Source organism: Pongo abelii, chromosome 1 (assembly GCF_028885655.2).
Source record: "Pongo abelii isolate AG06213 chromosome 1, NHGRI_mPonAbe1-v2.0_pri, whole genome shotgun sequence".
Lineage (NCBI taxonomy): Eukaryota > Metazoa > Chordata > Mammalia > Primates > Hominidae > Pongo > Pongo abelii.
Genome location: NC_071985.2, coordinates 90,181,469 through 90,206,981, shown reverse-complemented (window position 1 = coordinate 90,206,981; position 25,513 = coordinate 90,181,469). Strand labels below are relative to the sequence as shown.

The window sequence follows — 25,513 nt, the reverse complement described above, 5'->3', positions numbered from 1 at the left end:
CCCCTGCCTGGCAACATGAGCCATCTCAGTTTGGAAGTCAGGGAGATATTTTCTCAGCAACAAACTGTGCTAGGCCGTGAAAACACAAAGAACCACTCATCTCTGATCTCCCCTTGACTTAGAGTCCAGTACAAAAGGAACAAACATACATAAAATGATAGCATCTCCAAGTGCCAAGTAATGAGTATAGACAGAACATGCTACAGGATTACAAAGCAAGCAGGCTCACCATTATGAGGATAGCTAGAGAGGCCTTATGCAGGAAATAGGACTTAAACTTGGTGTGGGAGAGTGGGGCTTAGACTAGTAAGTGTGTGGTCAGGTGTGGGAGACCAAAGGAGTGGGGAATTTCATATGGCACAGTTAGAGAAGAATGAATAATCCTTAGTCTTTATAAAGTAGTGAAAAATAAGACTGTAGACAGAGATATCATTTGTGTTGGGGTCAGCCTTGACAGACATTTGAGAGTCATTAGAAGTCTTTGTTCTTGAGTTTCCAGGTGCAATGATATTTCAGAAAATAGGTCGAGTGATGAACAGAGTAAGATCCTGTCTCAAAAAAAAAAAAAAAAATTGGGAGAGGGAATCAGTGGCCTCTAAAGTCCTTTTTAGTTTTAAGATTATGTGATTCAAAGCTGACTCTGGGTCAGAATTTAGAAACAAATGTCAGAGCTTGAAGGAAAGTCCCACAGAGATGAGAGATGACAGGCTCAGGGAGCTGATGGTAAGATTCTTCCGCATTACTCTTCAGACACACACCAGCCCAGCCAGAAGCAAGTCCCAGCCTCCAGCCCTCCCCTGGCCTACCTTTTGGGGCCCTTCCCTGAACCAGGCTCCCTGTCCTGCAACTCTGTCATTCACAGGGATGATCCAGGCTCTGGCTGGATTCTTTACCTACTTTGTAATCCTGGCTGAGAATGGTTTTAGGCCTACTGATCTGCTGGGCATCCGCCTCCACTGGGAAGATAAATACTTGAATGACCTGGAGGACAGCTACGGACAGCAGTGGGTGAGTAGAAGGGATAAGGTAGGAGCTGAGACCAGTAAGAGTGAGAGTGACAGGGGAGAGTGGGTCTAGCAAATATTTTAAGAGGGAAGAAGGGAAGCACGACACAAACAGAGCTGATGCCTTTTCTTCAGTCCTCTATGAGCCTTCTCACACTTGCCCTCAGTCTTCAGCCACAACAGCAAATCTTCTTCTGTTTAGCATAGGCTCATTCTGATTGGCTCCTCCTGTCTGTTGTCTGGCCCTGCCTATCTGGGTCCTTTGGCTCCTTGGAGTCTTTGTCATATCAACTTTTCTGAGCCGGTTTCTCTTTTCCCAGGTTTCAACCATGATTGCCCCAGAAATAAATGCTGGGTCCTCTCCTCTTATACTCTTCCTCCACGAGAGTTCAAATGATATGGTTTAAAATTTGAGGCTGGGTGCAGTGGTTCACGCCTATAATCCCAGGACTTTGGGAGGCCGAATTGGGAGGATCACCTGAGGTTGGGAGTTAAGACCATCCTGGCCAACATGGAGATACCCCGTCTCTACTAAAAATACAAAATTAGCCAGGCGTGGTGGCACGTGCCTGTAATCCCAACCACTCGGGAGGCTGAGTCAGGAGAATCACTTGAACTCAGGAGGCGAAGGTTGCAGTGAGCCAAGATCACGCCATTGCACTCCAGCCTGGGCAACAAGAGTAAAACTCTGTCTCAAAAAATAAATAAATAAATATAAAATTTGAAAACCAGCTGGGCGCAGTGACTCAAGCCTGTAATCCCAGCACTTTGGGAGGCTGAGGCAGTTGGATTACAAGGTCAAGAGATCGAGACCATCCTGGCCAACATGGTGAAACCACATCTCTACTAAAAATACAAAAATAAGCTGGGCATGGTCTCGAGTGCCTGTAATCCCAGCTACTCAGGTGGCTGGGGCAGGAGAATCGCTTGATCCCAGGAGGCAGAGATTGCAGTGAGCCAAGATTGCTCCACTGCACTCCAGCCTGGCAACAGAGCAAGACTGCGTCTCAAAGAAAAAAAAAACAACCCTGAAAACCTATTTTCTTTCTATATCCCTTCCTAATCATTCTAAACCTTTTTAACCTAGAGGATACCTCTCTATAGTTGTCTTTTCTAACATCCAAGATGAATGAGGCTCCAACCAAAGCCCTCTCCCCAACAATATGTGTTCAAGAATTTTAGTAGGTATGCTTTTTTGGTATCTGTGAATACTCCTGTCCCAATTTCTAAGACAGTGGGACAGGTGACATGTGACAGCAATTATTGCTAGAATTGTAGTGTCATAGAGGACACAGTCAATTATCATCATTCTATAGATGAGGAAACTGATCTAGGAAGATTCTGTAACTTGCTCAAAGTCCCACAGTGAATCCCTAAAAGAGCTGGACTTGAATTCTGGACTCTTGATCCCTGACCAGCACTTTCCCACTTCACCATGATGTCTCCAAACCAAGCCAATTGCAGGTTTCTCAAATTGTGTTCAAATCTGAATTGTTGGGAAGGTGCCCCTCACATACAGTTGGCTTCCACTAGCTGAGTCTTATAAGGCCATCTGATGTCAATATTCCCAGCTGTCAACACTGCTGCAGGATCCAATGACACCCAAAGTTCTCATTGCTGTGCACCCTGACAACATCTCAACTCCCAGCTCAAGCCCTTGTTTTCCATCTTGATACTTCCTCCCTGCTGCCAAGATGCAGCATGACATAAATTTACTGACAATAAATTAAAGGTAATTGAAAGTAATTTGAGATAAAAAGTTAAGAATTCCCCCCTGTACATTGAAGACATCTTGAAGTATCACAAAAATGTGTGGCGAACAGTTGCCCTGAGCAACAAACTATAAAGGCGCGTCTGTGTCTCTTCTATGACTGTAATTTTCAGATAATCTAGTACAGAGCCACCCACCTGAGAAGTGCATGATGCACTGCTAGAAGCAAGGACCGCTCCTTACTTTCTAAATATCTTTCATTAACTCCAGTGATTCCCCCACTCATTTGTTCATTCGGACAATATTTACTGAGCATCTTCTATGTACCAGGTCCTGTTCTAGGGCCTGGGATATGATAGTGAACAAAAATCATCAAGTTATTGCTCTCATGGAGCTTATTTCTAGTTAGAGATGGGAAGACAGATAATAACCAAATATATAATATATTTAATCAAAATATTGTAAGTCCAAGGGAGTCCAAGAAGTGTTGGAACTAGGATACTAGAGTGAGATGGAATTATAAAAATGCTGGTCAGAGAGAAAAAGATGCTTGAAATTACAGAGAAATAATAGGTATTGGAAAGGATAATATCTAGAGTTTAAGGACGGGAGCAAGCAGCCCAGGTGGGGAGTGGAGGACAACATCATTGGAGGAGAAGATCAAGGAACTGTGAGACCACGGCATTGGAAGGATCATCAACATGGACATTTCAATCTCCAAAAACAAGGACAGAAGTAATAGTGGAGTAACAGTGTCAGAAGCTAAAATCTTCAAGAAATGATAGGGAGTGACACAGGTAATGGCAACTGACTGATTGGTCTTATTCTAAGTTCCATGCTCGGCTCATCAATTTCCAGCCTTTGTCTTCTATTGTTTAAGGCTCTATATTGCTCTCCAAGTACAACTTTACCGCATCCCATGGGGTTTGATATGTAGTATTTCATTATTGTGTAGTCCTACATATTTTCAAATTTATTTGATCTACGAGTTATTTATAAACATATTGTTTTGGTTTTTAAAACATAAGCTTTTCTCTCCAGTCTAATTTACGTGCACCTCTTCTGTGTTCCCATAGCCCTCTGCAATCTCTCTTTTATAACCTATCTATTGTGCTGACATGGTTAGCATAATTATTTTCCCCACTAGACTCTAAGTTCCTTATGTGTAAAGTGTGAATGAAAGAACAAATGAATGAATGAATGTCTCCTATCTGATACCACTCTTTGGGGTATTTCTTTCCCCCCTGTATTCACATTGTCCTCTGGCCCTACCATCTTTTCTGACCCATATCCACTGACTCTGCCTTCTTCCCTTTTTTTTTTTTTTTTGAGATGGAGTCTCGCTCTGTCGCCCAGGCTGGAGTGCAGTGGCATGATCTCAGCTCACTGCAAGCTCCGCCTCCCAGGTTCATGCCATTCTCTCGCCTCAGCCTCCTGAGCAGCTGGGACTACAGGCACCCGCCACCACGCCTGGCTAATTTTTTGTATTTTTAGTAGAGACAGGGTTTCACTGTGTTAGCCCGGATGGTCTCGATCTCCTGACCTCGTGATCCGCCCGCCTCAGCCTCCCAAAGTGCTGGGATTACAGGCATGAGCCACCACACGCCCAGCCCTGCCTTCCTTTCTAATTCCACCTTCTTCTCTTACCCTCTCCTTCTTATTAATTCAATCCATATTTATTGAGACATGCTACATGCCATCCACTGAACTAAGCACAGGGAGAGGACATAAAGCTAAATAAGGCAAGTGCTTGTTCTTGAGAAGCTCTCAGTCAGGCAAGGAAAACATAAACAAATCATAATACAACATGAAAAGCGCTAAAACAGACATCTGTGAAGTGCTGTGGGGTCTAAAGAGTGAGGACCTGGCTGGGCACAGTGGCTCACGCCTGTAATCCCAGCACTTTGGGAGGCAGAGGCCGTCAGATCGCCTGAGGTCAGGAGTTCGAAACCAGTCTGGCCAACAGGGTGAAACCCCGTCTCTACTAAAAATACACAAATATTAGCTGGGTGTGGTGGCAGGTGCCTGTAGTCCCAGCTACTTGGGAGGCTGAGGCAGGAGAATTGCTTGAACCCAGGAGGCGGAGGTTGCAGTAAGCAGATACCACACCATTGCACTCCAGCCTGGGCAACAAGAGTGAGACTTCGTCTCAAAAAAAAAAAAGAATGAGGACCTGACTCAGCCCAGGGGTCCAGGAAGGTGGGAGAGGAAAGAAGCCTTAGGGTGTACGGAATCCCCTTCTGACACTGTCTCCTCTCTCCCTGCGCTCTCTAGACCTATGAGCAACGAAAAGTTGTGGAGTTCACATGCCAAACGGCCTTTTTTGTCACCATCGTGGTTGTGCAGTGGGCAGATCTCATCATCTCCAAGACTCGCCGCAACTCAGTTTTCCAGCAGGGCATGAGGTGAACATCCCACCAAACAGCCCCAGCACTCTCCCAAGCCCCACACACCAGGACGTACCATTTCCCCCTGCCTTTTCCTCTCCCTCACCGCCACACCCATGAATGTTTCTTCCCAGAAACAAAGTCCTAATATTTGGGATCCTGGAGGAGACACTCTTGGCTGCATTTCTGTCCTACACTCCAGGCATGGACGTGGCCCTGCGAATGTACCCACTCAAGTGAGTAAGGGAAGGGATGCAAGCAGGGGATGTGCAGGCACGGGGGAGCATACAGAGGAAGGGTGTGTTTCACTAGGATTGTCATGAGCCAGGAGCTGCCTGGATACATAGAGCTACATGTACACTCAGTGATACAAGGAGAGTCATCTGTGCTCTGATAAGTGGATCTTATTTAGGGAGATATTAGAGACTGTGCCAAATGATCACAACCCACTAGACACACAAATTTAGCAGACTTACCAGTGTTTAACAGAGTGAAATCTTTTTCGTGATGATGTGTGCTGTAGTTGTCCAAGGATACATATTGCTTGGAGCTGAAGTAACCATAAAAATAGCCTAATCTATGCTTAGCTAATTCTGTTGTACTTATGCAAATATGTTTTAATGTGTATGTATGTGATCGTGCCTACTGAAATTCTTATTGTCTGGTGCCTTGTCTTGTTCAACTCCAGGTTTTTGCTTTGCATTAACATTAGTATATGCTTGATGTGGAAAAATTTATATTTAAAAATGTACAGAGAAAAAAGCAAATGTTCCATTCCACTCCCATTCCCATTACCCAACCCAACTTGCATAGGTAGCCTCAGTTAAGGATTTAGTATGTATTCTTCCAACACACTTCTTTATTTTATTTTATTTTTTATTTTGAGATGGAGTTTTGCTCTTATTGCCCAGGCTGGAGTGAAATGTCACATTCTCGGCTTACTGCAACCTCCGCCTCCCAGGTTCAAGCGATTCTCCTGCCACAGCCTTCCAAGTAGCTGGGATTACAGGCACCTGCCATCATGCCGGGCTAATTTTTTGTATTTTTAGTAGAGATGTGGTTTCACCATGTTGGCCAGGATGGTCTTGAACTCCCAACCTCAGGTGATCCACCCGCCTCTGCCTCCCAAAGTGCTGGGATTACATGCGTGAGCCACCATACCCGGCCTTCTTCCAACACATTTCTATGCATGGCTGTACTCTGCTCACCTTTTCATCCCTTGTAATGTTTTACACCATGCTTTATACAACGCAGGCACTCAATTAATGTTTAATAGGAGACATTGGCACTGGCCTTAGACACTCACAGTCCAAGGTGGAAATCTCAACTCTACTATGTATTATTCTGTGGCCTTGGACAAGTATGGAACCATTCTGAGCCTCAGCTACACCTGCAAAGTCTCAATAATACGCTCCAAGTATGGACCTTGCAGAGTGTTGTGAGATTTACACGTAGAAATGGGCATAAAGCACCAAGCATGCTTAGGTCATGGTAGATGCCTTGTTACTAGTAGCTTTATTCTTGTTGTTATTAATGCGATTATAGACATAATAACAAATGTGGTTGGTATTATCTATGCTTTCAAACACTCTGTGTACACATTAACCATAAAACTTAGCACCTAATATTGCGATTCTGTATTCTGTGTGTGTGTGTGTTCACCCTCTTTTCTCTGATTTCCCTGAGCTCCTTGAGAGCTACATGAGACCAACATGGTATCATTTTTATTTCCCCAGTACCTAACACAGACACAGAGTACATAAAACAATTGTTTGTTGAATGAAGGCGGGGGGTGGCTGTTTGTGTAGAAATGTTTATATTTGTGTGTGTGTGGAATGAGCCATGGCCTAGGCTTGTACTGTCCAATACGGTGGCCACTATCCATATACGACTATTGTGCTTTTGACATATGAGACTAGTGAGACTGGGGAAGTAAATTTGTAATTTTATTTAATTTTAATTAAAGTCAAAAACTAAAACAATGTTTTTCTATATTATAACTTTATTATTTTGGATGGACTACATTCCCCTTCAACTGTTGAAAATAATTTTGTATCTGAGTTCAGACATTCTGTCAGTGAAAAATATTCACTGAATTTCCAAGACTTAGGATGAGAAGAAGAATGTAAAATATCTTCTTGATAATGCTTTTTTTTTTTTTTTTTTTTTGAGATGGAGTGTCAGTCTGTTGCCCAGGCTGGAGTGCAGTAGCGCAATCTTGGCTCACCGCAATCTCGGCTCACTGCAACCTCCGCCCCCCTGGTTCAAGCAATTCTCCTGCCTCAGTCTCCTGAGTAGCTGGGATTACAGGCACGCGTCACCACACCCGGCTAATTTTTGTATTTTTAGTAGAAACAAGGTTTTATCATGTTGGTCAGGCTGATCTCGAGCTCCTGACCTCATGATCCACCTGCCTCGGCCTTCCAGAGTGCTGGGATTACAGGCGTGAGCCACCGCGCCCAGGCTTGATAATGCTAATATTGAGGCGGGGGCGTAGTGGCTCCAATCACAGCACTTTGGGAGGCCACGGTGGGGGGATCGCTTAAGGCCAGGAGTTCAAGACCAGCCTGTACAACAAAGTGAGACTTCGTCTCAATAAAAAAATTTAAAACTTAGCCAGGTGTAGCGGTGCACACCGATGGTCCCAGCTACTCAGGAGGCTGAGGCAGTAGCATTGCTTGAGCCCAGGAGTTCAAGACTGCAGTGAATTATGATTGTGCCACTGCACTCCAGCCTGGACGACAGAGCGAGTCCCTGTCTCTAAAAAAAACATTAAATGTAATTAAAATAAATAATGTTTATATTGATTACATATTTAACTGATAATGTTTTTGATATATTGGGTTAAATAAAAATATTATTAAAATTAATTTCTTCTGTTTCATTTTACTTATGTTAATGTGGCTACTAGAAAATATTAAATTTTACATGTGGCTCACATTATATTTCTATTGGACAGTGCTGGTCTAGGCCATTTCTTCTGTCATCCAAGGGAACAACTGCTGTCCTGATTCAACCCCTCCCCAGAATCCATCTTCCTGGTCTAATTATAAAAAGAGGTTGAGAAAGAAAACAATGTCCCTATCTTTGTAATACAGAAGCATCAATATATTCGCTGACAAAGTATCCCCACACTAGATGTCTCAGATAGTCCCCTCCTGCTCAGACAACCTCCTGTTTGTGGGCACAAGCCCTAGAGTGTGCAGAGAGCACAGGGGTCTCCCTCAGCGGCTCCACAAAAGTTGGTAGAGAATCTTGTGAACATTGCATGTACCGCTAATATGACATTTATCATATTATATTATCATTGGCTTTTTTTTTCCCGACGAAGTCTTGGTCTCGCTCTGTCGCCTAGTCTGGAGTGCAGTGGTGCGATCTTGGCTCACTGCAACCTCTGCCCCGGGTTCAAGCAATTCTCCTGCCTCAGCCTCCTGAGTAGCTGGGATTACAGGCGCACACCACCATGCCCCGCTAATTTTTGTATTTTTAGTAGAGACGGCGTTTCACCATGTTGGTCAGGCTGGTCTCAAACTCCTGATCTCGTGATCCGTCTGCCTCGGCCTCCCAAAGTGCTGGGATTACAAGTGTGAGCCATCACACCTGGCTATCACTGGCTCTTTATGTTTCTGTCTCCTGCCTCTCCTCTCCACTCCCGATCACTAATCCCACAGGATTTGACCTCCTCAAAGGTAGGGCTCAGGCCGGGCACAATGGCTCATGCCTATAATCCTAGCACTTTGGGAGGCTGAGGCGGGCGGATTGCCTGAGCTCAAGAGTTCGAGACCAGCCTGGGCAACGTGGTGAAACCCTGTCTCTACTAAAAATACAAAAAAATTGGCCAGGCACGGTGGCTCACACCTGTAATCCCAGCACTTTGGGAGGCCGAGGCAGGCGGATCACAAGGTCTGGAGTTCAAGACCATCCTGACCAACACGGTGAAACCCTGCCTCTACTAAAAATACAAAAATTAGCCGGGCATGGTGGCAGGCGCCTGTGGTCCCAGCTACTCAGGAGGCTGAGGCAGGAGAATCACTTGAACCTGGGAGGTGGAGTTTGCAGTGAGCCAAGATCAAGCCACTGCACTCCAGCCTGGGTGACAGAGTGAGACTCCATCTCAAAAAAAAAAAAAAAAAAAAAAATGCAAAAAATTAGCAGGGCGTGGTGGTGCACACCTGTAATCTCAGCTACTCAGGAGGCTAAGGCATGAGAATCGCTTAAATCCGGGAGGCAGAGGTTGCAGTGAGCCAAGATTGCACTCCAGCCTGGGCAACAGAACAAGACTCTGTTCCAAAAAAAAAAAGAGGAGGGATCAACCAGATCTTACTCAACTGCACTGTCTCCAGCACCCAGCACAGTCCCAGGCACACAGTAGATGCAAGCAATGAAACATGCAATTCCTGTGCATTGCTCTCTGCACCTGTCCTCTAGCATCTGTCTCTCCTGCCATGCTGACTGGCTCTTGCTCTCTACAGGATAACCTGGTGGCTCTGTGCCATTCCCTACAGTATTCTCATCTTCATCTATGATGAAATCAGAAAACTCCTCATCCGTCAGCACCCGGGTGGTGAGGCTCCCCTGGGCCCCGCTCTGACTGAGTGGTCACCAGCCCCCTGACTAGCTCTCCCATCCCACCTAGTCCCTCCAGACCCACCACTGACTTTCTCCCTTCCTCGCTGCCAGCCTTGACTGTGCCTGGAGCCCAGACCTCTCTACCCCTTGGCTGCACCCCTCTGTTCCATCTGACCCTCAGTGCCCTGTGTTCCAGACCTCCCGCCTCTAACCTTGTCCCTGCTTTCCCTTCTGCCTGTCTCCCCTGGATGCCTCTAATCCCTTCTCCCAGTTCACGCTGGCCTCTTCTCTTCCACAGGCTGGGTGGAGAGGGAGACGTACTACTAAACTCAGCAGAGGAAGAGCTTCATGTGACACAGGGGTGTCGTGAGAGCTGGGATGGGGCCAGAGATTATAAGTTTGACACAACATCTGAGTCACTAGGATGAATTATCTTGGATGAGAAAGATGGGCAATCCTGGGCTGGCTTGAGGGAATCATGGGCAGAGGATGAGGTGGGCTGAAGGGAAGCCCAGCCTGCATCTAGCTGGAGCCCCACAGAGAGGGGCATGGTCCTGCTGAATCCTGTAGCCAGTCTAGACAGTAAATGTCTGGAAAAGCCCTCACCAGCTGGAAGTGTCAAATCTGATCTTGGGGGAGTGGGGATTACTATGAAGCTCCCTCCACAGGTCTTCATGATGACCAGGCTGGGGAAGTGTTTTAAGGACCAGAATCAAGGCTGGGATAGGATCAGTATCAAGCATCCTTGCCCTTTAAAGTCACTCTCCGAGCCACTGGACAGCAAGGACAGGGCAAATTCCAGCTGAGATCAGAGAAATGGAAGGTGGGGGAGAGAGGAGCAGCTGAGCCACACGTGGGAGAGGGTCCACAGCATCCACACAGGGGGTGGGTGGGGTGGAGTCATCCGACCCCACCTTGCAGTTCCTGAGACCAGCTTGCAGACCACAGCGCTGTGGTGCTAGAAGAGATCAGATTGCATCAGTGAAAAGCCTGAAGTCCAGAGAGGTTAAATGACTTGGGAACAGCCATGTGCTGAGTGTTGTCCCTCATCTGAGAAAGGGACAGGTAGGAGGGACAGTCTCCAGGCATACTGGTGGTCCCTGCTCTCTACCCTCTGTCATCAGGTCTCCTCAACCCCATTCCGACCCTCAGCCTGTTTTCTCTGGTGTAGCCTTGAGATAGAGGCTATAACAAGACTTTCTGAATCCCTGTGGCCTTTACTGTGAAGCAGCCGCCCCTGCTCTGCACGGGGTGATGGACTTTCCCAAGAGCCTGGCCTCTGTGCCTGGGCCCAGGTGCATTCTCAGATGAGTGAAAAGTCGTGGAGGGCCTTTCTCTCCTGCCCACCTTCGTCTCAGCATTTCTTCCTTCCCCTTCACCCACTCATTCACTTTTGCTCTGTGAGCCCCTCCACTGTGCCATGTGGATCAGTTCATTCTCAGGCCTCTTTCGGAGTAGAGCATTGGCTGTGCCCAAATGTGTACAGGGTGGAAGAGAAATGCTAAAGAAAGCTAGGGGAACACCATCAGCTATTTCCAAAACAAAACACATGTACTAGGTGTCTGCACACTACACCTAACACTGGGACGAGGGCTTTATATACACCATCAAGTAAGTCACATAAATGTTTCCCTACCACCCACTCCATGTTACCCAAGAAGAAACCAAGGTCTGTCCATTTTCAGAACGTGGGCCCTTAATCACTTTCAGACTAGTCTTTCAGTGAGGGCTGGGCCAAAAATACACAAAAACAAAACAAAGCAAACAAAAAAAAATAGGCTAGTGATGGGGAAGGACCCCGGGTGGGTCTGGAGGATGAGAGGCCATGGGCTAGCAAAGAGAAGGCCATCATGAGTATTACCCGCCATTTTCCCTACATCAGGTCCCTCCTCAGAGGTCTCTCTCCCTCTTCTCCCTCTTCCATTACAAGGTCTCCTAGGAACAGTGCTATATCAGCCTGGGGTTCTTCCCCAATTGCTGACATGGCTGAACCAGACCCTGGAAGATCAATGGGCCAGGGTGTATGTGAGTGAGGTGGGAAGCAGGAGCACAGAGGGGCCAGCTCCTCGGGTTTCAGTAGCAGGAGCTTCAGGTGTCTGGTGGGTTAAAAATACAGAGGCCCCAACTCACGGTCATTTGATACCAGTGGCTGAGTCTTCTCAAGTCCAAGGGCCTGAAGGGAAGGAGACTGAGTAGAAAGTAGAGAGAGTGAAGCATCAAGAGAGAGAGCAGTGGGGGCGGGTGCTGGAAAGGGGAAGGGTGGGACTGGAGCCAGAAAGGGCAACGAGAGGGAACGGGATGGATGGCAATGTCCAGTAGCTGTAGGAAAGGACCAGGAGATGGAGCAGACTCGCCACCAGAGTCCCATCTCACACTCTTGGGGGTGGAAAAGGTCAGATTCAAGATGGAACAAGTTTTATGTTCCAGCATCTCTGTCCCAGTGTCTCCCTCCTCCCCTGGAATGCAGAAGTGAGAAATCGGGGCTGGACATCACCTAGGTCATCTGCTTCTGGGCAGGCCTCCCCATCTCATCTGGCTGTCTTCGCTCTGGCTGTGGGGCTTTCCCACGTTAGTCACTGTTCAGGGAGACCAGGATATGGGCTTCTGAGGTGTCTTCAGCTCCAGTGTGCTGTGCTTAGGCTAGCTCCGACCTCTCCTGCTACAGTGACAGCTGTCCCTCTTGGCCTCACTCCTGCCATGCTTTTGAGATTTTCTGTGGCCTTTTTTGTTTAGCTGTGTAAGGTCCACGACACAGACATATGGAAAAGTTATTCTGCTAACATAATTACATGCCCCTCCCTGGATGCAAAAAAACACAAAAAAAACACCACTGTCCCTCTAGAATCAGAGATACCTCAGGGTGCGGTGGCAGCATGTGACTTTGATCTGACCCTCTATGGTCTCCCTCATGCCTCAGTTTACCTGTGCATAGTAAGAACCCTGGAGGGCCATGAAGAGGATCCTCCCTTCCTACGTATCCAGAGTTAAACTCACTACTCTGTCCTCACCCCCAAGCTGGATCCAGAAGTTTAAGCCCCTACCCGCCCATCTCTGCTTTGGATCTCGGGTGCACAGAATTAATCATCAGTCTTGGTTCAGGGCACAGGGTTCACCTCTTCATGCTTACCTAATGTTAATTTTTTTTGCCCTGGTGTCAATACCTGATGCTCTTTGTCTTGTCAAAGACATGGGAATAAATAGTAGCTATTCACTCTCCTTGGAAGCATGCAGCCTGGGAAAACCTCCCTTCCCACTGTGCCCCAGAAAACCGAGTCCCATAGGATCAGGGTAGGGAGTGCACACACAGGTGGCAACCAAATGACAGTCCCCTTCTCATTGTGGGCTTTATGGGCAGAGAAACCCCAAACCCACATCTCTACAGGACAGGATCCGGGCCAGCCCTGTCCTTCCCTGCATTCCCAAGTTAGGAGTGCTGAGTGAAGCAAAGGAAACTGGCTGGAGCTGAGCCAGGTCGCCAGTCTTGGACGCGGCTCCATCTTTTATTCAGAGAATGACCTCATCCTTGGTCCTGGTTCTTTAAAAGAAAGTGGAGGGGGCCTCTTTCCTGCAGCCTGGCTTGCACTTTTATCACCCCACTCTCCTACATAGGATCAAAGAATCAGAATCAGACTTCACCTACAGAAGATTCCCAGGCTTTAGGACATAGAGTCAATATCACATTTGTCCCCCTTTTGTCTTATATTATCAACTTAGCCTCTGACCCAGTTAGCTCCTCCTCTCCACTGCATTTAACTTCTAATTACCCTTTCCCTACCCTCCACCCTCCCTAATTACCCTTATACCTCCCCTCCCCCAGCCCCAGCTTCATTTACCTCCGACTCATCTGGTCTTATTTTTAGCTCCGGCATCTCTCCTTTTCCTTTCTTAATATGGCGATGAGCTCTTAGGCCAGCATGGGGACCGGGGCTAAGGTGCCCTGGACACCGGAGGAGGGGAGGGAAGGAGCCCCTGGGAGCCTGGGGGAGAAGTGTAGGAGGTGGGAGGATTCCGGCCCGCATGGAGCTGTCCTGGCCTCAGAAGGTTATCCATCTCTCCTGCCAACCATGGAGACATATTTAGACAGGACCAGGTGGGGACTGAGGGGTGCCAATTTCAGGGGGCAGCTCCGGTTCCCTCCCCGCCCCCTGCTCCTATTCCTCCTCCTGACCCTTTTTCCCTTGGCTCTGTCGGCAGTTTCTCCAGGACTCAGCAGTGTCCTCTGTCCACTGCTCTGGGTCATTCCCCAATCCCCCCTCCCACTTGAGCCCTTAACTCAGAATCTGGGACCCAGGGGCCCCTCCCTACCCCAGCTAACCTCTTCTGGACTAGGAGAGCCAACCCAGATCCCACTACCTCCATGAGCACTACAGACAGGATGGGGCCCAGAGCTGTGCCGGGTCTGCGGCTGGCGCTGCTGTTGCTGCTGGTGCTAGGGACACCCAAGTCAGGGGTACAGGGGGAGGAAGGGCTGGACTTCCCTGAGTACGATGGTGTGGACCGTGTGATCAATGTCAATGCAAAGAACTACAAGAATGTGTTCAAGAAGTATGAGGTGCTGGCACTCCTCTACCATGAACCCCCCGAGGATGACAAGGCCTCACAAAGACAATTTGAGATGGAGGAGCTGATCCTGGAGGTGAGTTGGGGGCACTGCAGGCCTGCAGAGCATGTCTAGCCCCTCTCTGGAATCCCCTATCCTACACCCATGTAGCTCTTTGAGGATGGGATCTGGGGGTGAGGGGCAGTGTGGTAGGACCCCTGTCTTGACCAACAGGACGCAAGTGGCATGTGGCTTTAGTCAAACGAGAAACAGAGCCTCAGGAACCCAAAAGTACTATCATCCTCAGGTAATCCTTTAGCGGGGGTGCTGCAGGAAGAGCTCCCCTCCCTGCTATAGGAGGCTGGTAGTATTTGACTTAGGTTTGGCTAGGACAGTGGGGGTGAAAAAGGGAGGTACTTGGAGGGCCAGGGGAGAACAGCTGTGTATATTGCACTCCCCTACCCCACCCATCTACTTAGCCAGAACACGTCCTCTCCACATACTTCAGGGGCTGCACCCCAAAGAGATCCAAACTGAGTGTAAATGTAAATGTTATGATACTTGCATGCCATGTTTAAATATCTCCTAGAGATCATGCCTCCCATTGGACTCCCAGTCCCCTCTCTCTTCCTTCCCCCTCCCTAATTCCCCATTTGTCTCCATTGGATAAGCTGGATGCCCTCACTGGAAAATTCTTATAGTTGCAGGAGGTGTCAGAATGTCTTCCCCAATCTTCTCTTTGTGGGAAAAGTCTTCTCACCTCCAAAATGACTTCAGGCTCAAAGGAGAAAGGAGTTATCATAAGAAAAGAAAAAAAACCTATGTTTGGGAATGTGGTCATACACACCCACCTTTAGGAGCTGGGATGTGTGAGTTTTCTTGTCCAAGCTCCTGTGGCCCCTTCTCTGGCTTGGCATTCATATAGGCCTCAGCTTGTCCAGAGCTTGGAGCATTTCAGGGTGAGATACCAGAACCACAGGCTCTCATTTTGTGCACCCCTGCTGGGTACTAGAACCTGCCATCTGATTAATGAGCCGAGTATTTTTATCCTGAGTGCTCAGTATCCCTGGCCATCCACCTGCCAACCGCCTCCCTTCCCCGCCCCTCTGAGAATCACAGTGCCTGAGTCTGTGCTGAGTGGGGGTAGAGCTGCAAGCTGTGCCCACAGCAGAGAGAATCAGGGTTGAACGCTAAGCTGGAAGGCTTATGGGGGCAGGGACCTCCAGCTGTGACTGTCCACAGCCTAAGGACAGGCTGAAGTAGAGTGCAAAAGGGGAAAGTTGGGCCCTGATGGGGAGAACTGTCCGGTCGCTGTCAGTCTCTCTCCTTCTGGGGGGTAACAAATGGTGACCTATTATCTCAGCTCTCTGGCCTTCCCCACTCCTCAACAACATGACCAGACCCACCACTACTCTCCCACCCTCCAAAATTCTTCCCATTGGGAGTCACTCTGAAGAATCTCAGGGACTTCCAAGATCAACCCCACAATGAGCTTGGCCCTTGACCAGGACAGGGACCTCCAGGTGTGACTTGACCAGGATGGAATGCAGGACTCAACCCTGAAGGAGGGAAGGGGCCCTCAGTCACTCTGAAGCCAGACTCCTCAGCACCTCTCAGGCACTGGGAAGTATTGAGTGCAGTGTCTTCAAGTCCAACCTAATAAGCACATTGCAAATGAGCAATCAATATTCATGAACTAGTTGAGCCAAAAACAGAACTGTGTGGCTGTAGGGAATTTGGGGGATATTCTGGATCTTAGCAAGGGGTCAAGGTCAACTCTTATACCTCCTGCACCTCAACTGACCCAACTTGAAAGCATGAGAGGGAGAATAGGGGATAATAAAAATTACAGGGGCTAATTTTAATCATAATCCTTCCCTCCAGTTAGCAGCCCAAGTCCTAGAAGACAAGGGTGTTGGCTTCGGGCTGGTAGACTCTGAGAAGGATGCAGCTGTGGCCAAGAAACTAGGTAAGAGAGGGGAGGGCAGGGGAGGGGAAGGTGGCATTGAGACAAGGGGAGGCTTAGGGCGGAGGACCTGTCAGGCAGTCCTTGGGATCCAAGGGGCTTGGGAACCTCTCAGATTTATGTCTATTCTAAAAGACGGGGTGAGAATATATGAGGTTGGGAGGGTTATGGCTCAGAGACTCTGCCTCTCTATTCCTTATGAAGTTCCATGCTCAAATCCCAGAAAGAGGTGGCGGAGGCCTTCTTTATACTTACCTAAAAACATGGCTAGGTGCTGGAGGGAAGGGGAGTCAGGGAATACAGGCTGGGCTGGCCAGACCTCTGCAAACTCCGCTTCCAACCCCTCCCATCCAGAGCCATGGTTGTTACAGAAGCCAGCCACTAGGGGGCAGCACAGGCTTGAGACGGGATTCTACACATGAATGGGGGAGGGGTGGTCAGTAATAATGAAGTCATCTGGTCAGTAATAGCAATTAAAGAGCTTGACTGCGAACCAGCTACTAGAGTCCTCAGAGGGGGTGGCACGAATACTCATCTCTAGTCGTTGCAGTCAGAGAAGGGGAGAAATGCTGCTAGAATCTACACCTCTCTATTCCCTCCCCTCACCCTACCTGATCCCCCAGCTCCTCCCTAGAAAGCTCTGGGGCCAGGCTAGCCCCCTGGGCTTAATCCAGGGGCAGAGACATCAGGCCTGTCGGCCTCTGGGTCAGAGGAGGTGGGTGGGGCAACGGGCCCATGAGGTGGAGCATGTGGGGCCCCGGTGATTATCAAATGGGCTGTGGCCGAGGATTTGGACCTTGGATCTGTGGGAAGCCTGGGATCATGGCTCACCACCCCACCCCTGCGCCCGGCTCACTCCCTAGGCCTAACTGAAGTTGACAGCATGTATGTATTCAAGGGAGATGAAGTCATTGAGTACGATGGCGAGTTTTCTGCTGACACCATCGTGGAGTTTCTGCTTGATGTAAGGACTCCCCTGGACCTGACGCCCTTGCTTGAAAACTCCACTGCCTGCCCCCTAGTCCCTACCAACCCCAACCCGACATTGCACACACACACCACACGCACACACATACACCACACGCACACACACCATACACACACACACACACCACCTGCATACACACCACACATATGCATGCGCATGCACACAATAGGCCACAAATCACCTACACACCACACACTACACATATGCACCACATGCACACCACACACTCCACACACATCACACACCACATGCACATACACCACAAACACCACACACCACACATGCACACACACCACATCCATGCCACACAAATGCACACACCACAAACGCCACACATGTACACACACACTACACACATGCACACACATCACACATATGCCATACATGCACACAATAGGCCACACATCACCTAGATACCACACACTGTGCATATGCACCACATGCACACCACACACACTACACACACCACACACACACACCATCCATACACACCACACACACATCATATACATGCCACATACCCACCAGATATATCACATGCACACACACCATACATGCACACACACACCACATGCACATACATACCTGCACACCATACATGCACACACACTACACACATGCACATACCACATGCACACTCCACACATGTACACACACATCACACACATCACACACATGTACACAATAGGCCACACATCACTTACATACCGAACACTACACATATGCACCACATGCACACCACACACATACCATCCACACACATCACACACACATCATATACATACCACACACCCACCATACATATATATCACATGCACACACACACCACACATGCACACCACACACTGCACACATCACACACTATACACACACACGTGCATGCAACCCCCCCACACACACACACTGTCAACATCTAGCCCCCTCCTCCAGTTCCCCAGCCTTCTTTTCCCTAGGTCCCTTTCTGGTTCTACTTGAGGATAGAAACTCTCTTCCTGCAATGTCCTCCTCTTTCAGGTCCTAGAGGACCCTGTGGAATTGATTGAAGGTGAACGAGAGCTGCAGGCGTTTGAGAATATTGAGGATGAGATCAAACTCATTGGCTACTTCAAGAGCAAAGACTCAGAGCGTGAGTAACCCTCAGACTCCACTGTGCCCCTCTCTGGATCCCCATCTCACCCATCCTCCCACCTCCCCACATCACCCAGTGTCTCAGCCTCTACCTCCGCACTTCCCACCTCTTCCTCTGGCTGTGGTCAGCACCATCAACAGCTCTGACCTCCCTGTACTCTGGGGGTTCCCAGACAAGCACCTCCAGTATTCCACCTTCCCCTCACTCTCGAAGAACTAGAGGGGGTAGGTCTCAAAATGAACCCTGCCTGCAAAGAATTGGGGACAGTAGTGGGGGATGATTCTCGGGCAGACCCTGGTTTCCCCAGAGACCGACTCTGCATTCCCCCCCCAGATTACAAAGCCTTCGAGGATGCGGCTGAGGAGTTTCATCCCTACATCCCCTTCTTCGCCACCTTCGACAGCAAGGTTCTCCTCCCCGCAGCTGCATTGGTTCTGCCTCATGTCCTGAAGCTGTCCTCCAGTTTCCTCTCCCAGAATCGATGGCTGACCTGGTCCCTTCCTACATGCTGGCACTCCCTACCCCACCCCAGCTCCTCCCACTCCATAGATTTAGAGCTGAAGAGGGGCTTTAGATGATCTAACACCCCTCTCATGTTAAACCCAACCCCAGGGAAGTTAAGACACTTGTCAAGTGTCACAGTGGCAGTGACAAGGATCCTGGCTTTCTGACTCCCTTCCTAATATTTGTTCCCCTGTAATACTGCTTCTCGACATGACCCTGTGTCTCCTGCTCCACTCCTCTCCTATCCCCTCTCCCAAAGGTGGCAAAGAAGCTGACCCTGAAGCTGAATGAGATTGATTTCTACGAGGCCTTCACGGAAGAGCCTGTGACCATCCCAGACAAGCCCAACAGCGAAGAGGAGATTGTCAACTTCGTGGAGGAGCACAGGAGGTGGGGACCAAGGGCAACCCTCTGAGCGGGATCGGCTCCTCCATGGGCTAGAACACACTGCGTGAGATGGGCTGGGGAAAGCTTAGCCAACCGGGAAGCCAGTCTTGCCTGGAGATGAATACACATTGGGCACCAGTGCTCTCTGATAGACTGATAATTTTGCACAATATTTTACACCCCAGTACTTAGCCCTGAGCCCTACACAGAGAGGGTCCTTCATAAGTGTGTATAATTCAGTGTGAGGTTGATTGAGACTTAAATAATCTTTGTCAACAAACAAGTGTTGACTGCCTGTGGTGGGGCAGGAACTGCAAGGTACTTTCCATCTCTATGATTATATTAAGTCCTTTTAACCTCAGTGAAAGGTTCTACAGGTAATAACTGTCAGAGCTGGGATTTTAACCCTAAAGCATCCCATGTTTGTTCTTTTTTTCTTCTTCTTCTTCTTTTTTTTTTTTTTTTCGAGACCGAGTCTTACTCTATCCTCTAGGCGGCAGTGCAATGGCGCCATCTTGGCTCACTGCAGCCTCCGCCTCCCAGGTTCAAGGATTCTCCTGCCTCAGCCTCCCAGGTAGCTGGAATTACAGGCACGCCACCACACCTGGCTAATTTTTGTATTTTTAGTAGAGATGGGGTTTCACCATGTTGGCTGTTGGCCAGGCTCGTCTCAAACTCCTGACCTCAAGTGATCCGCCTGCCTCGGTCTCCCAAAGTGCTGGGATTACAGGCATGAGCCACTGCGCCTGGCCCCATGTTCTTTCTAATACAATACCGTATACCAATGGTTCTCTACAAGGTGGGAAGGAGTGGTGAGGTGGGCATAGGTTTTTGCCCTCCAAAGGATGTTTGGCAATGTCTAGACACATTTTTGGTTGTGCGGAATGCTACTAGTATTTAGTGGCTAGAGGCCAGGGATACTGCTAAACATTCTACAGTGCACAGGACAGCCCCCTACTACAAAGAATTATCCGGCTCCAAATGGCAATAGTGCTGAGGTTGAATAACCCTGCTGGGCACTCACACATAATTCCCTTCCTTCATAGTAGTCCACAGCTGGAAATATCCAATCACTCTGTCCCCCACGCTAGTGTGCAGTGGTGGATCACTGCAAGCTCCCTTGCAGTATATACAGTACTTACTCTCTCCCATACTACTGGCTCCCTTCATCAAGGCAGGAACATGCTTGTCTGGTTCAACTGTATGTACCCAGCACCTTGCATAGTGCTTAGAACATATCGGGCACTCAATCATAGTGAGTGAGTGAATGAATGAATAAATTAACGAATATCCTGATGTCCAGTTCTTGCCTTTCTCCCCCAGTCTCTCTTCCAGTCCCTTTGCCCCACCCTCCCCTCTCCCACCGCTTTAACCATGCAATGAGCTGGGCCTGGTGCCCAGAGTTGAGGCCTTGCCAGATGGCTTTGTTCTAGGCTACAAGCTGTCTGTGCCCTGGGCCTGACCTAGAGGCAGCCTCTGCTATGGGACCCTCTGGAGGGGGCGTCCTTCTAACCCACTGAGTAATGACACTCTGTCTGTCTCTTCTAGATCAACCCTGAGGAAACTGAAGCCAGAGAGTATGTATGAGACCTGGGTGAGTGCCCCTGGCCAGGGTCAGGCCCTCAGGGAAGCATGGGTACCAGAAGACTCAAGTCCTAGAAAAACCCCACCCTACTGCTCCTCATGCCCATTTGTAGAAAAAACAGTGCACTGACCGGCCGGGTGTGGTGGCTCACGCCTGTAATCCCAGCACTTTGGGAGGCCAAGGTGGGCGGATCATGAGGTCAGGAGATCGAGACCATCCTGGCTAACACAGTGAAACCCCGTCTCTACTAAAAATACAAAAAAATTAGCAGGGCGTGGTGGCAGGCGCTTGTAGTCCCAGCTACTTGGGAGGCTGAGGCAGGAGTATGGCTTGAACCCAGGAGGCGGAGCTTGCAGTGATCCGCCACTGCACACCAGCCTGGGGGACAGAGTGAGACTCCGTCTCAAAAAAAAAAAAGAAGAAAGAAAAAACAGTGCACTAGTAGCAACTGAAGGATTTCTACGCTGAAGAATGTGTGAGGAAATGGGAGACAGACATAATTGAAGATGACAAGGGAAGAGCCTCAAGCCTGGGGATAAAGGGATTATCAGAGGAAGTGTGGGGCCTTGGAGCTGAAAGGAGTGTCACTTGGGAAAAGGTCACCATCACAAGAATATATCTGGCCAGGCGCAGTGGCTCACGCCCGTAATCCCAGCACTTTGGGAGGCTGAGGCAGGCGGATCATCTGAGGTCAGGAGTTTGAGACCAGCCTGACCAACAAGGTGAAACAATGTTGTACTAAAAATACAAAATTAGCCAGGTGTGGTGGCGCATGGCTGTAATCCCAGCTACGCAGGAGGCTGAGGCAGGAGAATCGCTTGAACCAGGGAGGCGGAGGTTGCAGTGAGCCGAGATCGCGCCATTGCACTCTACCCTGGGGGACAGAGTGAAACTCTATCTCAAAAACAAAAACAAAAACAACCCCAAAAAACAAAAGAATATATCTGGTCCCGAAGCTGGACTTCCACAAAATTGAGGTTCAATGAACATCTAGGATCCGTTCTGGGCTCCTCAACTTCAGGGAGTATAGTAAGGTCTTCTCCAAAACCCTGTTCTCCTTCTTACCCCCTGACAGGAGGATGATATGGATGGAATCCACATTGTGGCCTTCGCAGAGGAAGCTGATCCTGGTGAGGGAGGAATACCGGGTTGGACTGGAGGGAAGGCAGGGGGAGGTGGGTGTGTTTATTGGAGCATGGGCCTCACTAGGAGGCTTTCCTGGGAGTTTGCAAACAGCCTAGGGCTAGACATGTGAAGCTTCGGGAGCAGGGAGGTAGCTCTGCACTCCTGTTTCATCTGGGTCCCTTTCCTCTCTACACACCTCACACCTTGCACTTGTGTTCCCTCCAAGATGGTTTCGAGTTCTTAGAGACTCTCAAGGCTGTGGCCCAAGATAACACTGAAAACCCAGATCTTAGCATCATCTGGATTGACCCTGATGACTTCCCCCTGGTAAGAGGAACAGCTCAGGCACTGCTATCCTAAGGTGGGGCCTTGGACTGTGACAACTTCTTAGTGAGGGCTTTGTTTCAGAGGTCCCATCCCCACCTCCTAGCTGGGGGGCCCTGGGAGGGTATGCATGTTGCATGCTTAAGGGCACTGTTGGCATGGAGGGCATCCTGAGCAAGGGGAAACAGGACGGACATCACACACATTCCCAGAGCAGAGGCTGGACGGGTAGCTCAGGTGCTAGGGCTGACTCCTAAAGAAAACCAATGTTTTGAGGCACAATAGCCCTGCACATGGGTATACACACTCAATCATAGAATCATAGCACAGAGATTCCCTGTTTCAGGAGATGATTTTGTTCTCAGCTACATTCCCAACACCTAGCACTCACTGTTGAATGAGTAACTGAAAGAACAAAAAGAAACGTGAGAAACATTGGCACTTACGAGGTATACTTGTCTTATTTCAGAAATGTAAGATCTGAGGGCCAGAGAGAAGTGACTTGACCTTGAACACAAGGATCTGATCCAGGATCAGAACAGGGTTTCCTATCCAGTTTTCCTCAGAAAAGAGGGGCCAGTGCGCCCGGCTGACCCTCCCGATGCTCTCCCTTTAGGATTTCTCCTCTTTTGCTGTTTAGTTCTACCCTTGCCTTGATGCCCTTGATGACCTGTCCCCATCCACTGCCAGTTCGCGCTGTCCCCTCTCCATCCCTGGGCTGACCCTCACACTCATCCTCCTGGATTCGTGTGCTCCCTAGTATCTATTAAGTTGCCATATTTGGATCTCTCTACAGCTGGTCCCATACTGGGAGAAGACGTTTGACATCGACTTGTCAGCCCCACAAATAGGAGTCGTCAATGTTACTGATGTGAGTTTCCTGTCCTCATCCCTGGTTGACCCCCGACTCTACTTCCTAGCATAGCTAGCTCTCCTCCTGTCTGCTAAGTAGGAGTTGGGCCCTTCTCACAGGATGCAGACATGCCCAGTCTAATGGCTGGATGGAGGGGGAGACTTAGGATCTCAGTGTGGCCCTGTCCCACATGTTGGAATCAGTGGCTCATCCTTCAAGGCCCAGTTCAAATTCTTTCTCCTCTGTGAAGTCTTTCCAGATCTCCCATTTAAAATCATTCCCTCCCTGGCACTCCCAGGGCTCAATAGCCATTGAGAACATGACCTTTAAATGGCTATTTATGTATTATGTGTGTCTCTTCCAGTAGATTTTTGAGCTTGTTCAGGGCAGAAGTCTTCTCATGCACACACAGTAGGTGCTTCAAAACTGCTAAGTTGAACTGAATGAACCACAGTCTCTGCTTTCATAGAATTCTCAGACTAGAGAGGCAGGTATTCCATTAACTACAAGGCCAGATCTGATAAACTTTATAATAACAATACAAATAAGACACAGGAATCACATTGATTTCTGCTTGACAGAATCAGAGAAAAGTTTAAGAAAAAGTGATATTCAAAATGGAGATTCTACAATGTATACGATTTCAACAAGTGATGATTCAGGGAAGTCAGTTCCAAACTGAGGAAAAAGCAAGATCAAAAGTTAAAAACAGGAAAATGAATATCAGGTTCCCGGAAAAGGCAGGTAGACTTTTATGGTTGAGAGTCTAGAGATCACTGAGAATGGTACTAGAAAAGCAGGTTATGAAAAGCCCTGGGGCCGGGGTGGTGGCTCAGGCCTGTAATCCCAGCATTTTGGGAGGCCAAGGCGGGAGAATCACTTGAGGCCAGGTGTTCAAGGCTGCAGTGAGCCATGACTGCACCTCTGCACTTGAGCCCGGGCAATAGAGTGAGACCATGTCTCTTTTAGAAAAGAAAGAAAGAAAGAAATGTCCTGAATGCTGAAGAGTTGCTAACTTTATTCTTATAGGCCATGAAGAGCTACCAGTGGTTTTGCACCAAACGCATAATAGGGAAGTTCAGTGTGGCAAGAGCACGGAAGACAGATTGAAGGGAGAAGGTCTATTTGCCAATCCAACTTTTCTTCCCCCTCTCATCTGTCACTATTCTAACCCATACCTTCACCTGGACAGTTTCCCTGGCCATTGACAGATGAAAGGAAGGGACTGAGAATGTAGGGAAGGATGTACAGAGTCCAGTGAGTGGGAAGACAGATCCTAAGACCTGGGCTGGACTTAGCTTCCATCCCCTGCCTGTGCCATCTCCTAGGCGGATAGCGTATGGATGGAAATGGACGACGAGGAGGACCTGCCTTCTGCTGAGGAGCTGGAGGACTGGCTGGAGGATGTGCTGGAGGGCGAGATCAACACAGAGGACGATGACGATGATGATGATGATGATGACTAGTTGCTATGGCAACCATCTTTCAGCCCCAATGGTCTTTTCATGCTCTCTCCTGCCTTCCCTTGTCCTTCCCTGAGTTCCTCCAGGGAGACTAGGTTATCTCTGCCATAGAGCTAACTGGGGTCTATATGCTGGGTGCTGAGACCCTGATCCCCCTCATTTGATGAGGAAATGAGCTACTTTTCTCTAGACACCAGCCCAGCTCTCTCTTACCTGACTTCTGTTTCTTATCCCATAACTTACTTGTATCTATTATGTGTCTCTTCCATCACTCTCCATACTCTTTCTTGTGATTCTCCTCTAGCCATATATATGGGCCCCATCTCTGTTCTGTTCCCTCCATCTATGCACAGCTTTCCCCCACTCTCTCTAATCCTGTATCTTTCTGACTGTCCTGTCCTTGACCAGAAGGAAGGGAGAATACTGTGTTTGGGACTGTATCTCAGCAATCACTTGTTAATGTATTTGGGTCAAATGAGAGGCCTCAATAAAGACATCTGGGGCAGCATGAACAAGTGTATGTTGGTGAAGTCTCACTCCTGTGGCAGGAGGAGATGGCCACTGATGGGGAATTCAGATGTGGGTGCCTTGCTAGGGATGAGCTGGGGGACTCTTATAGTGGGGGCTGGGGTTCCTCCAGGCAGCTTTCCCAGAGAAGCCTGGATTGTTTATCTGCTTCAAGTCAACAAGCCTTTTCTGAACACACGGTGTTTGTCCAGGGCCACTGTTAGGCTCTGGGAGAACAGAGAGTGCCAGGCCTGTCCCTGATCTTGAGCTGATTAGCCTCACCGAGAAGTCAAGACAAGCATACTAAACAATCGAAGAAGAATACAAAGCAATATGTAATTAAGTGATTATGTGCTGCTCGATAGCACCCTCTCTGCAGCTCTTATTTAAACATCAAGACAGAGCTCCAATTATACTTCCTTGGTGAAGCCTTCCCAGAGGTGTCCTCTCCAGCGATGACCTCTTCTGAGT

The 25,513-nt window shown here is 48.7% G+C and overlaps 2 protein-coding genes across 6 annotated transcripts in view; both read left to right on the top strand.

Annotated features, from left to right (window-relative positions):
- Positions 1-10,081, top strand: part of ATP1A4 (ATPase Na+/K+ transporting subunit alpha 4) — a 35,287-nt gene extending 25,206 nt beyond the window's left edge. For 3 of the 4 annotated variants that reach the window (XM_024246403.3, XM_054527034.2, XM_054527035.2), the window contains 5 exons: positions 863-1,008; positions 4,990-5,120; positions 5,237-5,338; positions 9,575-9,666; positions 9,970-10,081. In XM_024246403.3, the coding sequence (XP_024102171.1) occupies positions 863-1,008; positions 4,990-5,120; positions 5,237-5,338; positions 9,575-9,666; positions 9,970-9,998 (500 nt within the window). In that variant the 3' untranslated portion in view covers positions 9,999-10,081. Of the gene's footprint in view, positions 1-862; positions 1,009-4,989; positions 5,121-5,236; positions 5,339-9,574; positions 9,667-9,969 lie in introns of those variants that run through there. The other variant, XR_008511874.1, reaches the window with a different exon arrangement.
- A 1,319-nt stretch (positions 10,082-11,400) lies between these two features.
- Positions 11,401-25,059, top strand: CASQ1 (calsequestrin 1). Of its 2 annotated transcripts, XM_054527044.2 has the most exons (12): positions 11,401-14,307; positions 16,096-16,180; positions 17,041-17,141; positions 18,180-18,291; positions 18,628-18,701; positions 19,058-19,188; positions 20,734-20,779; positions 21,846-21,900; positions 22,122-22,222; positions 23,016-23,090; positions 24,102-24,191; positions 24,401-24,444. In XM_054527044.2, the coding sequence occupies exons 1-11, from the start codon at positions 14,029-14,031 to the stop codon at positions 24,180-24,182; spliced, it is 1,140 nt and encodes a 379-aa protein (XP_054383019.1). In that variant the 5' UTR covers positions 11,401-14,028; the 3' UTR covers positions 24,183-24,191; positions 24,401-24,444. The 2 variants fall into 2 exon arrangements, with proteins under 2 accessions (XP_054383019.1, XP_002809967.1); XM_002809921.5 differs by lacking the exon at positions 24,102-24,191 and having other exon boundaries at positions 24,401-25,059.
- Positions 25,060-25,513: the final 454 nt, after the last annotated feature.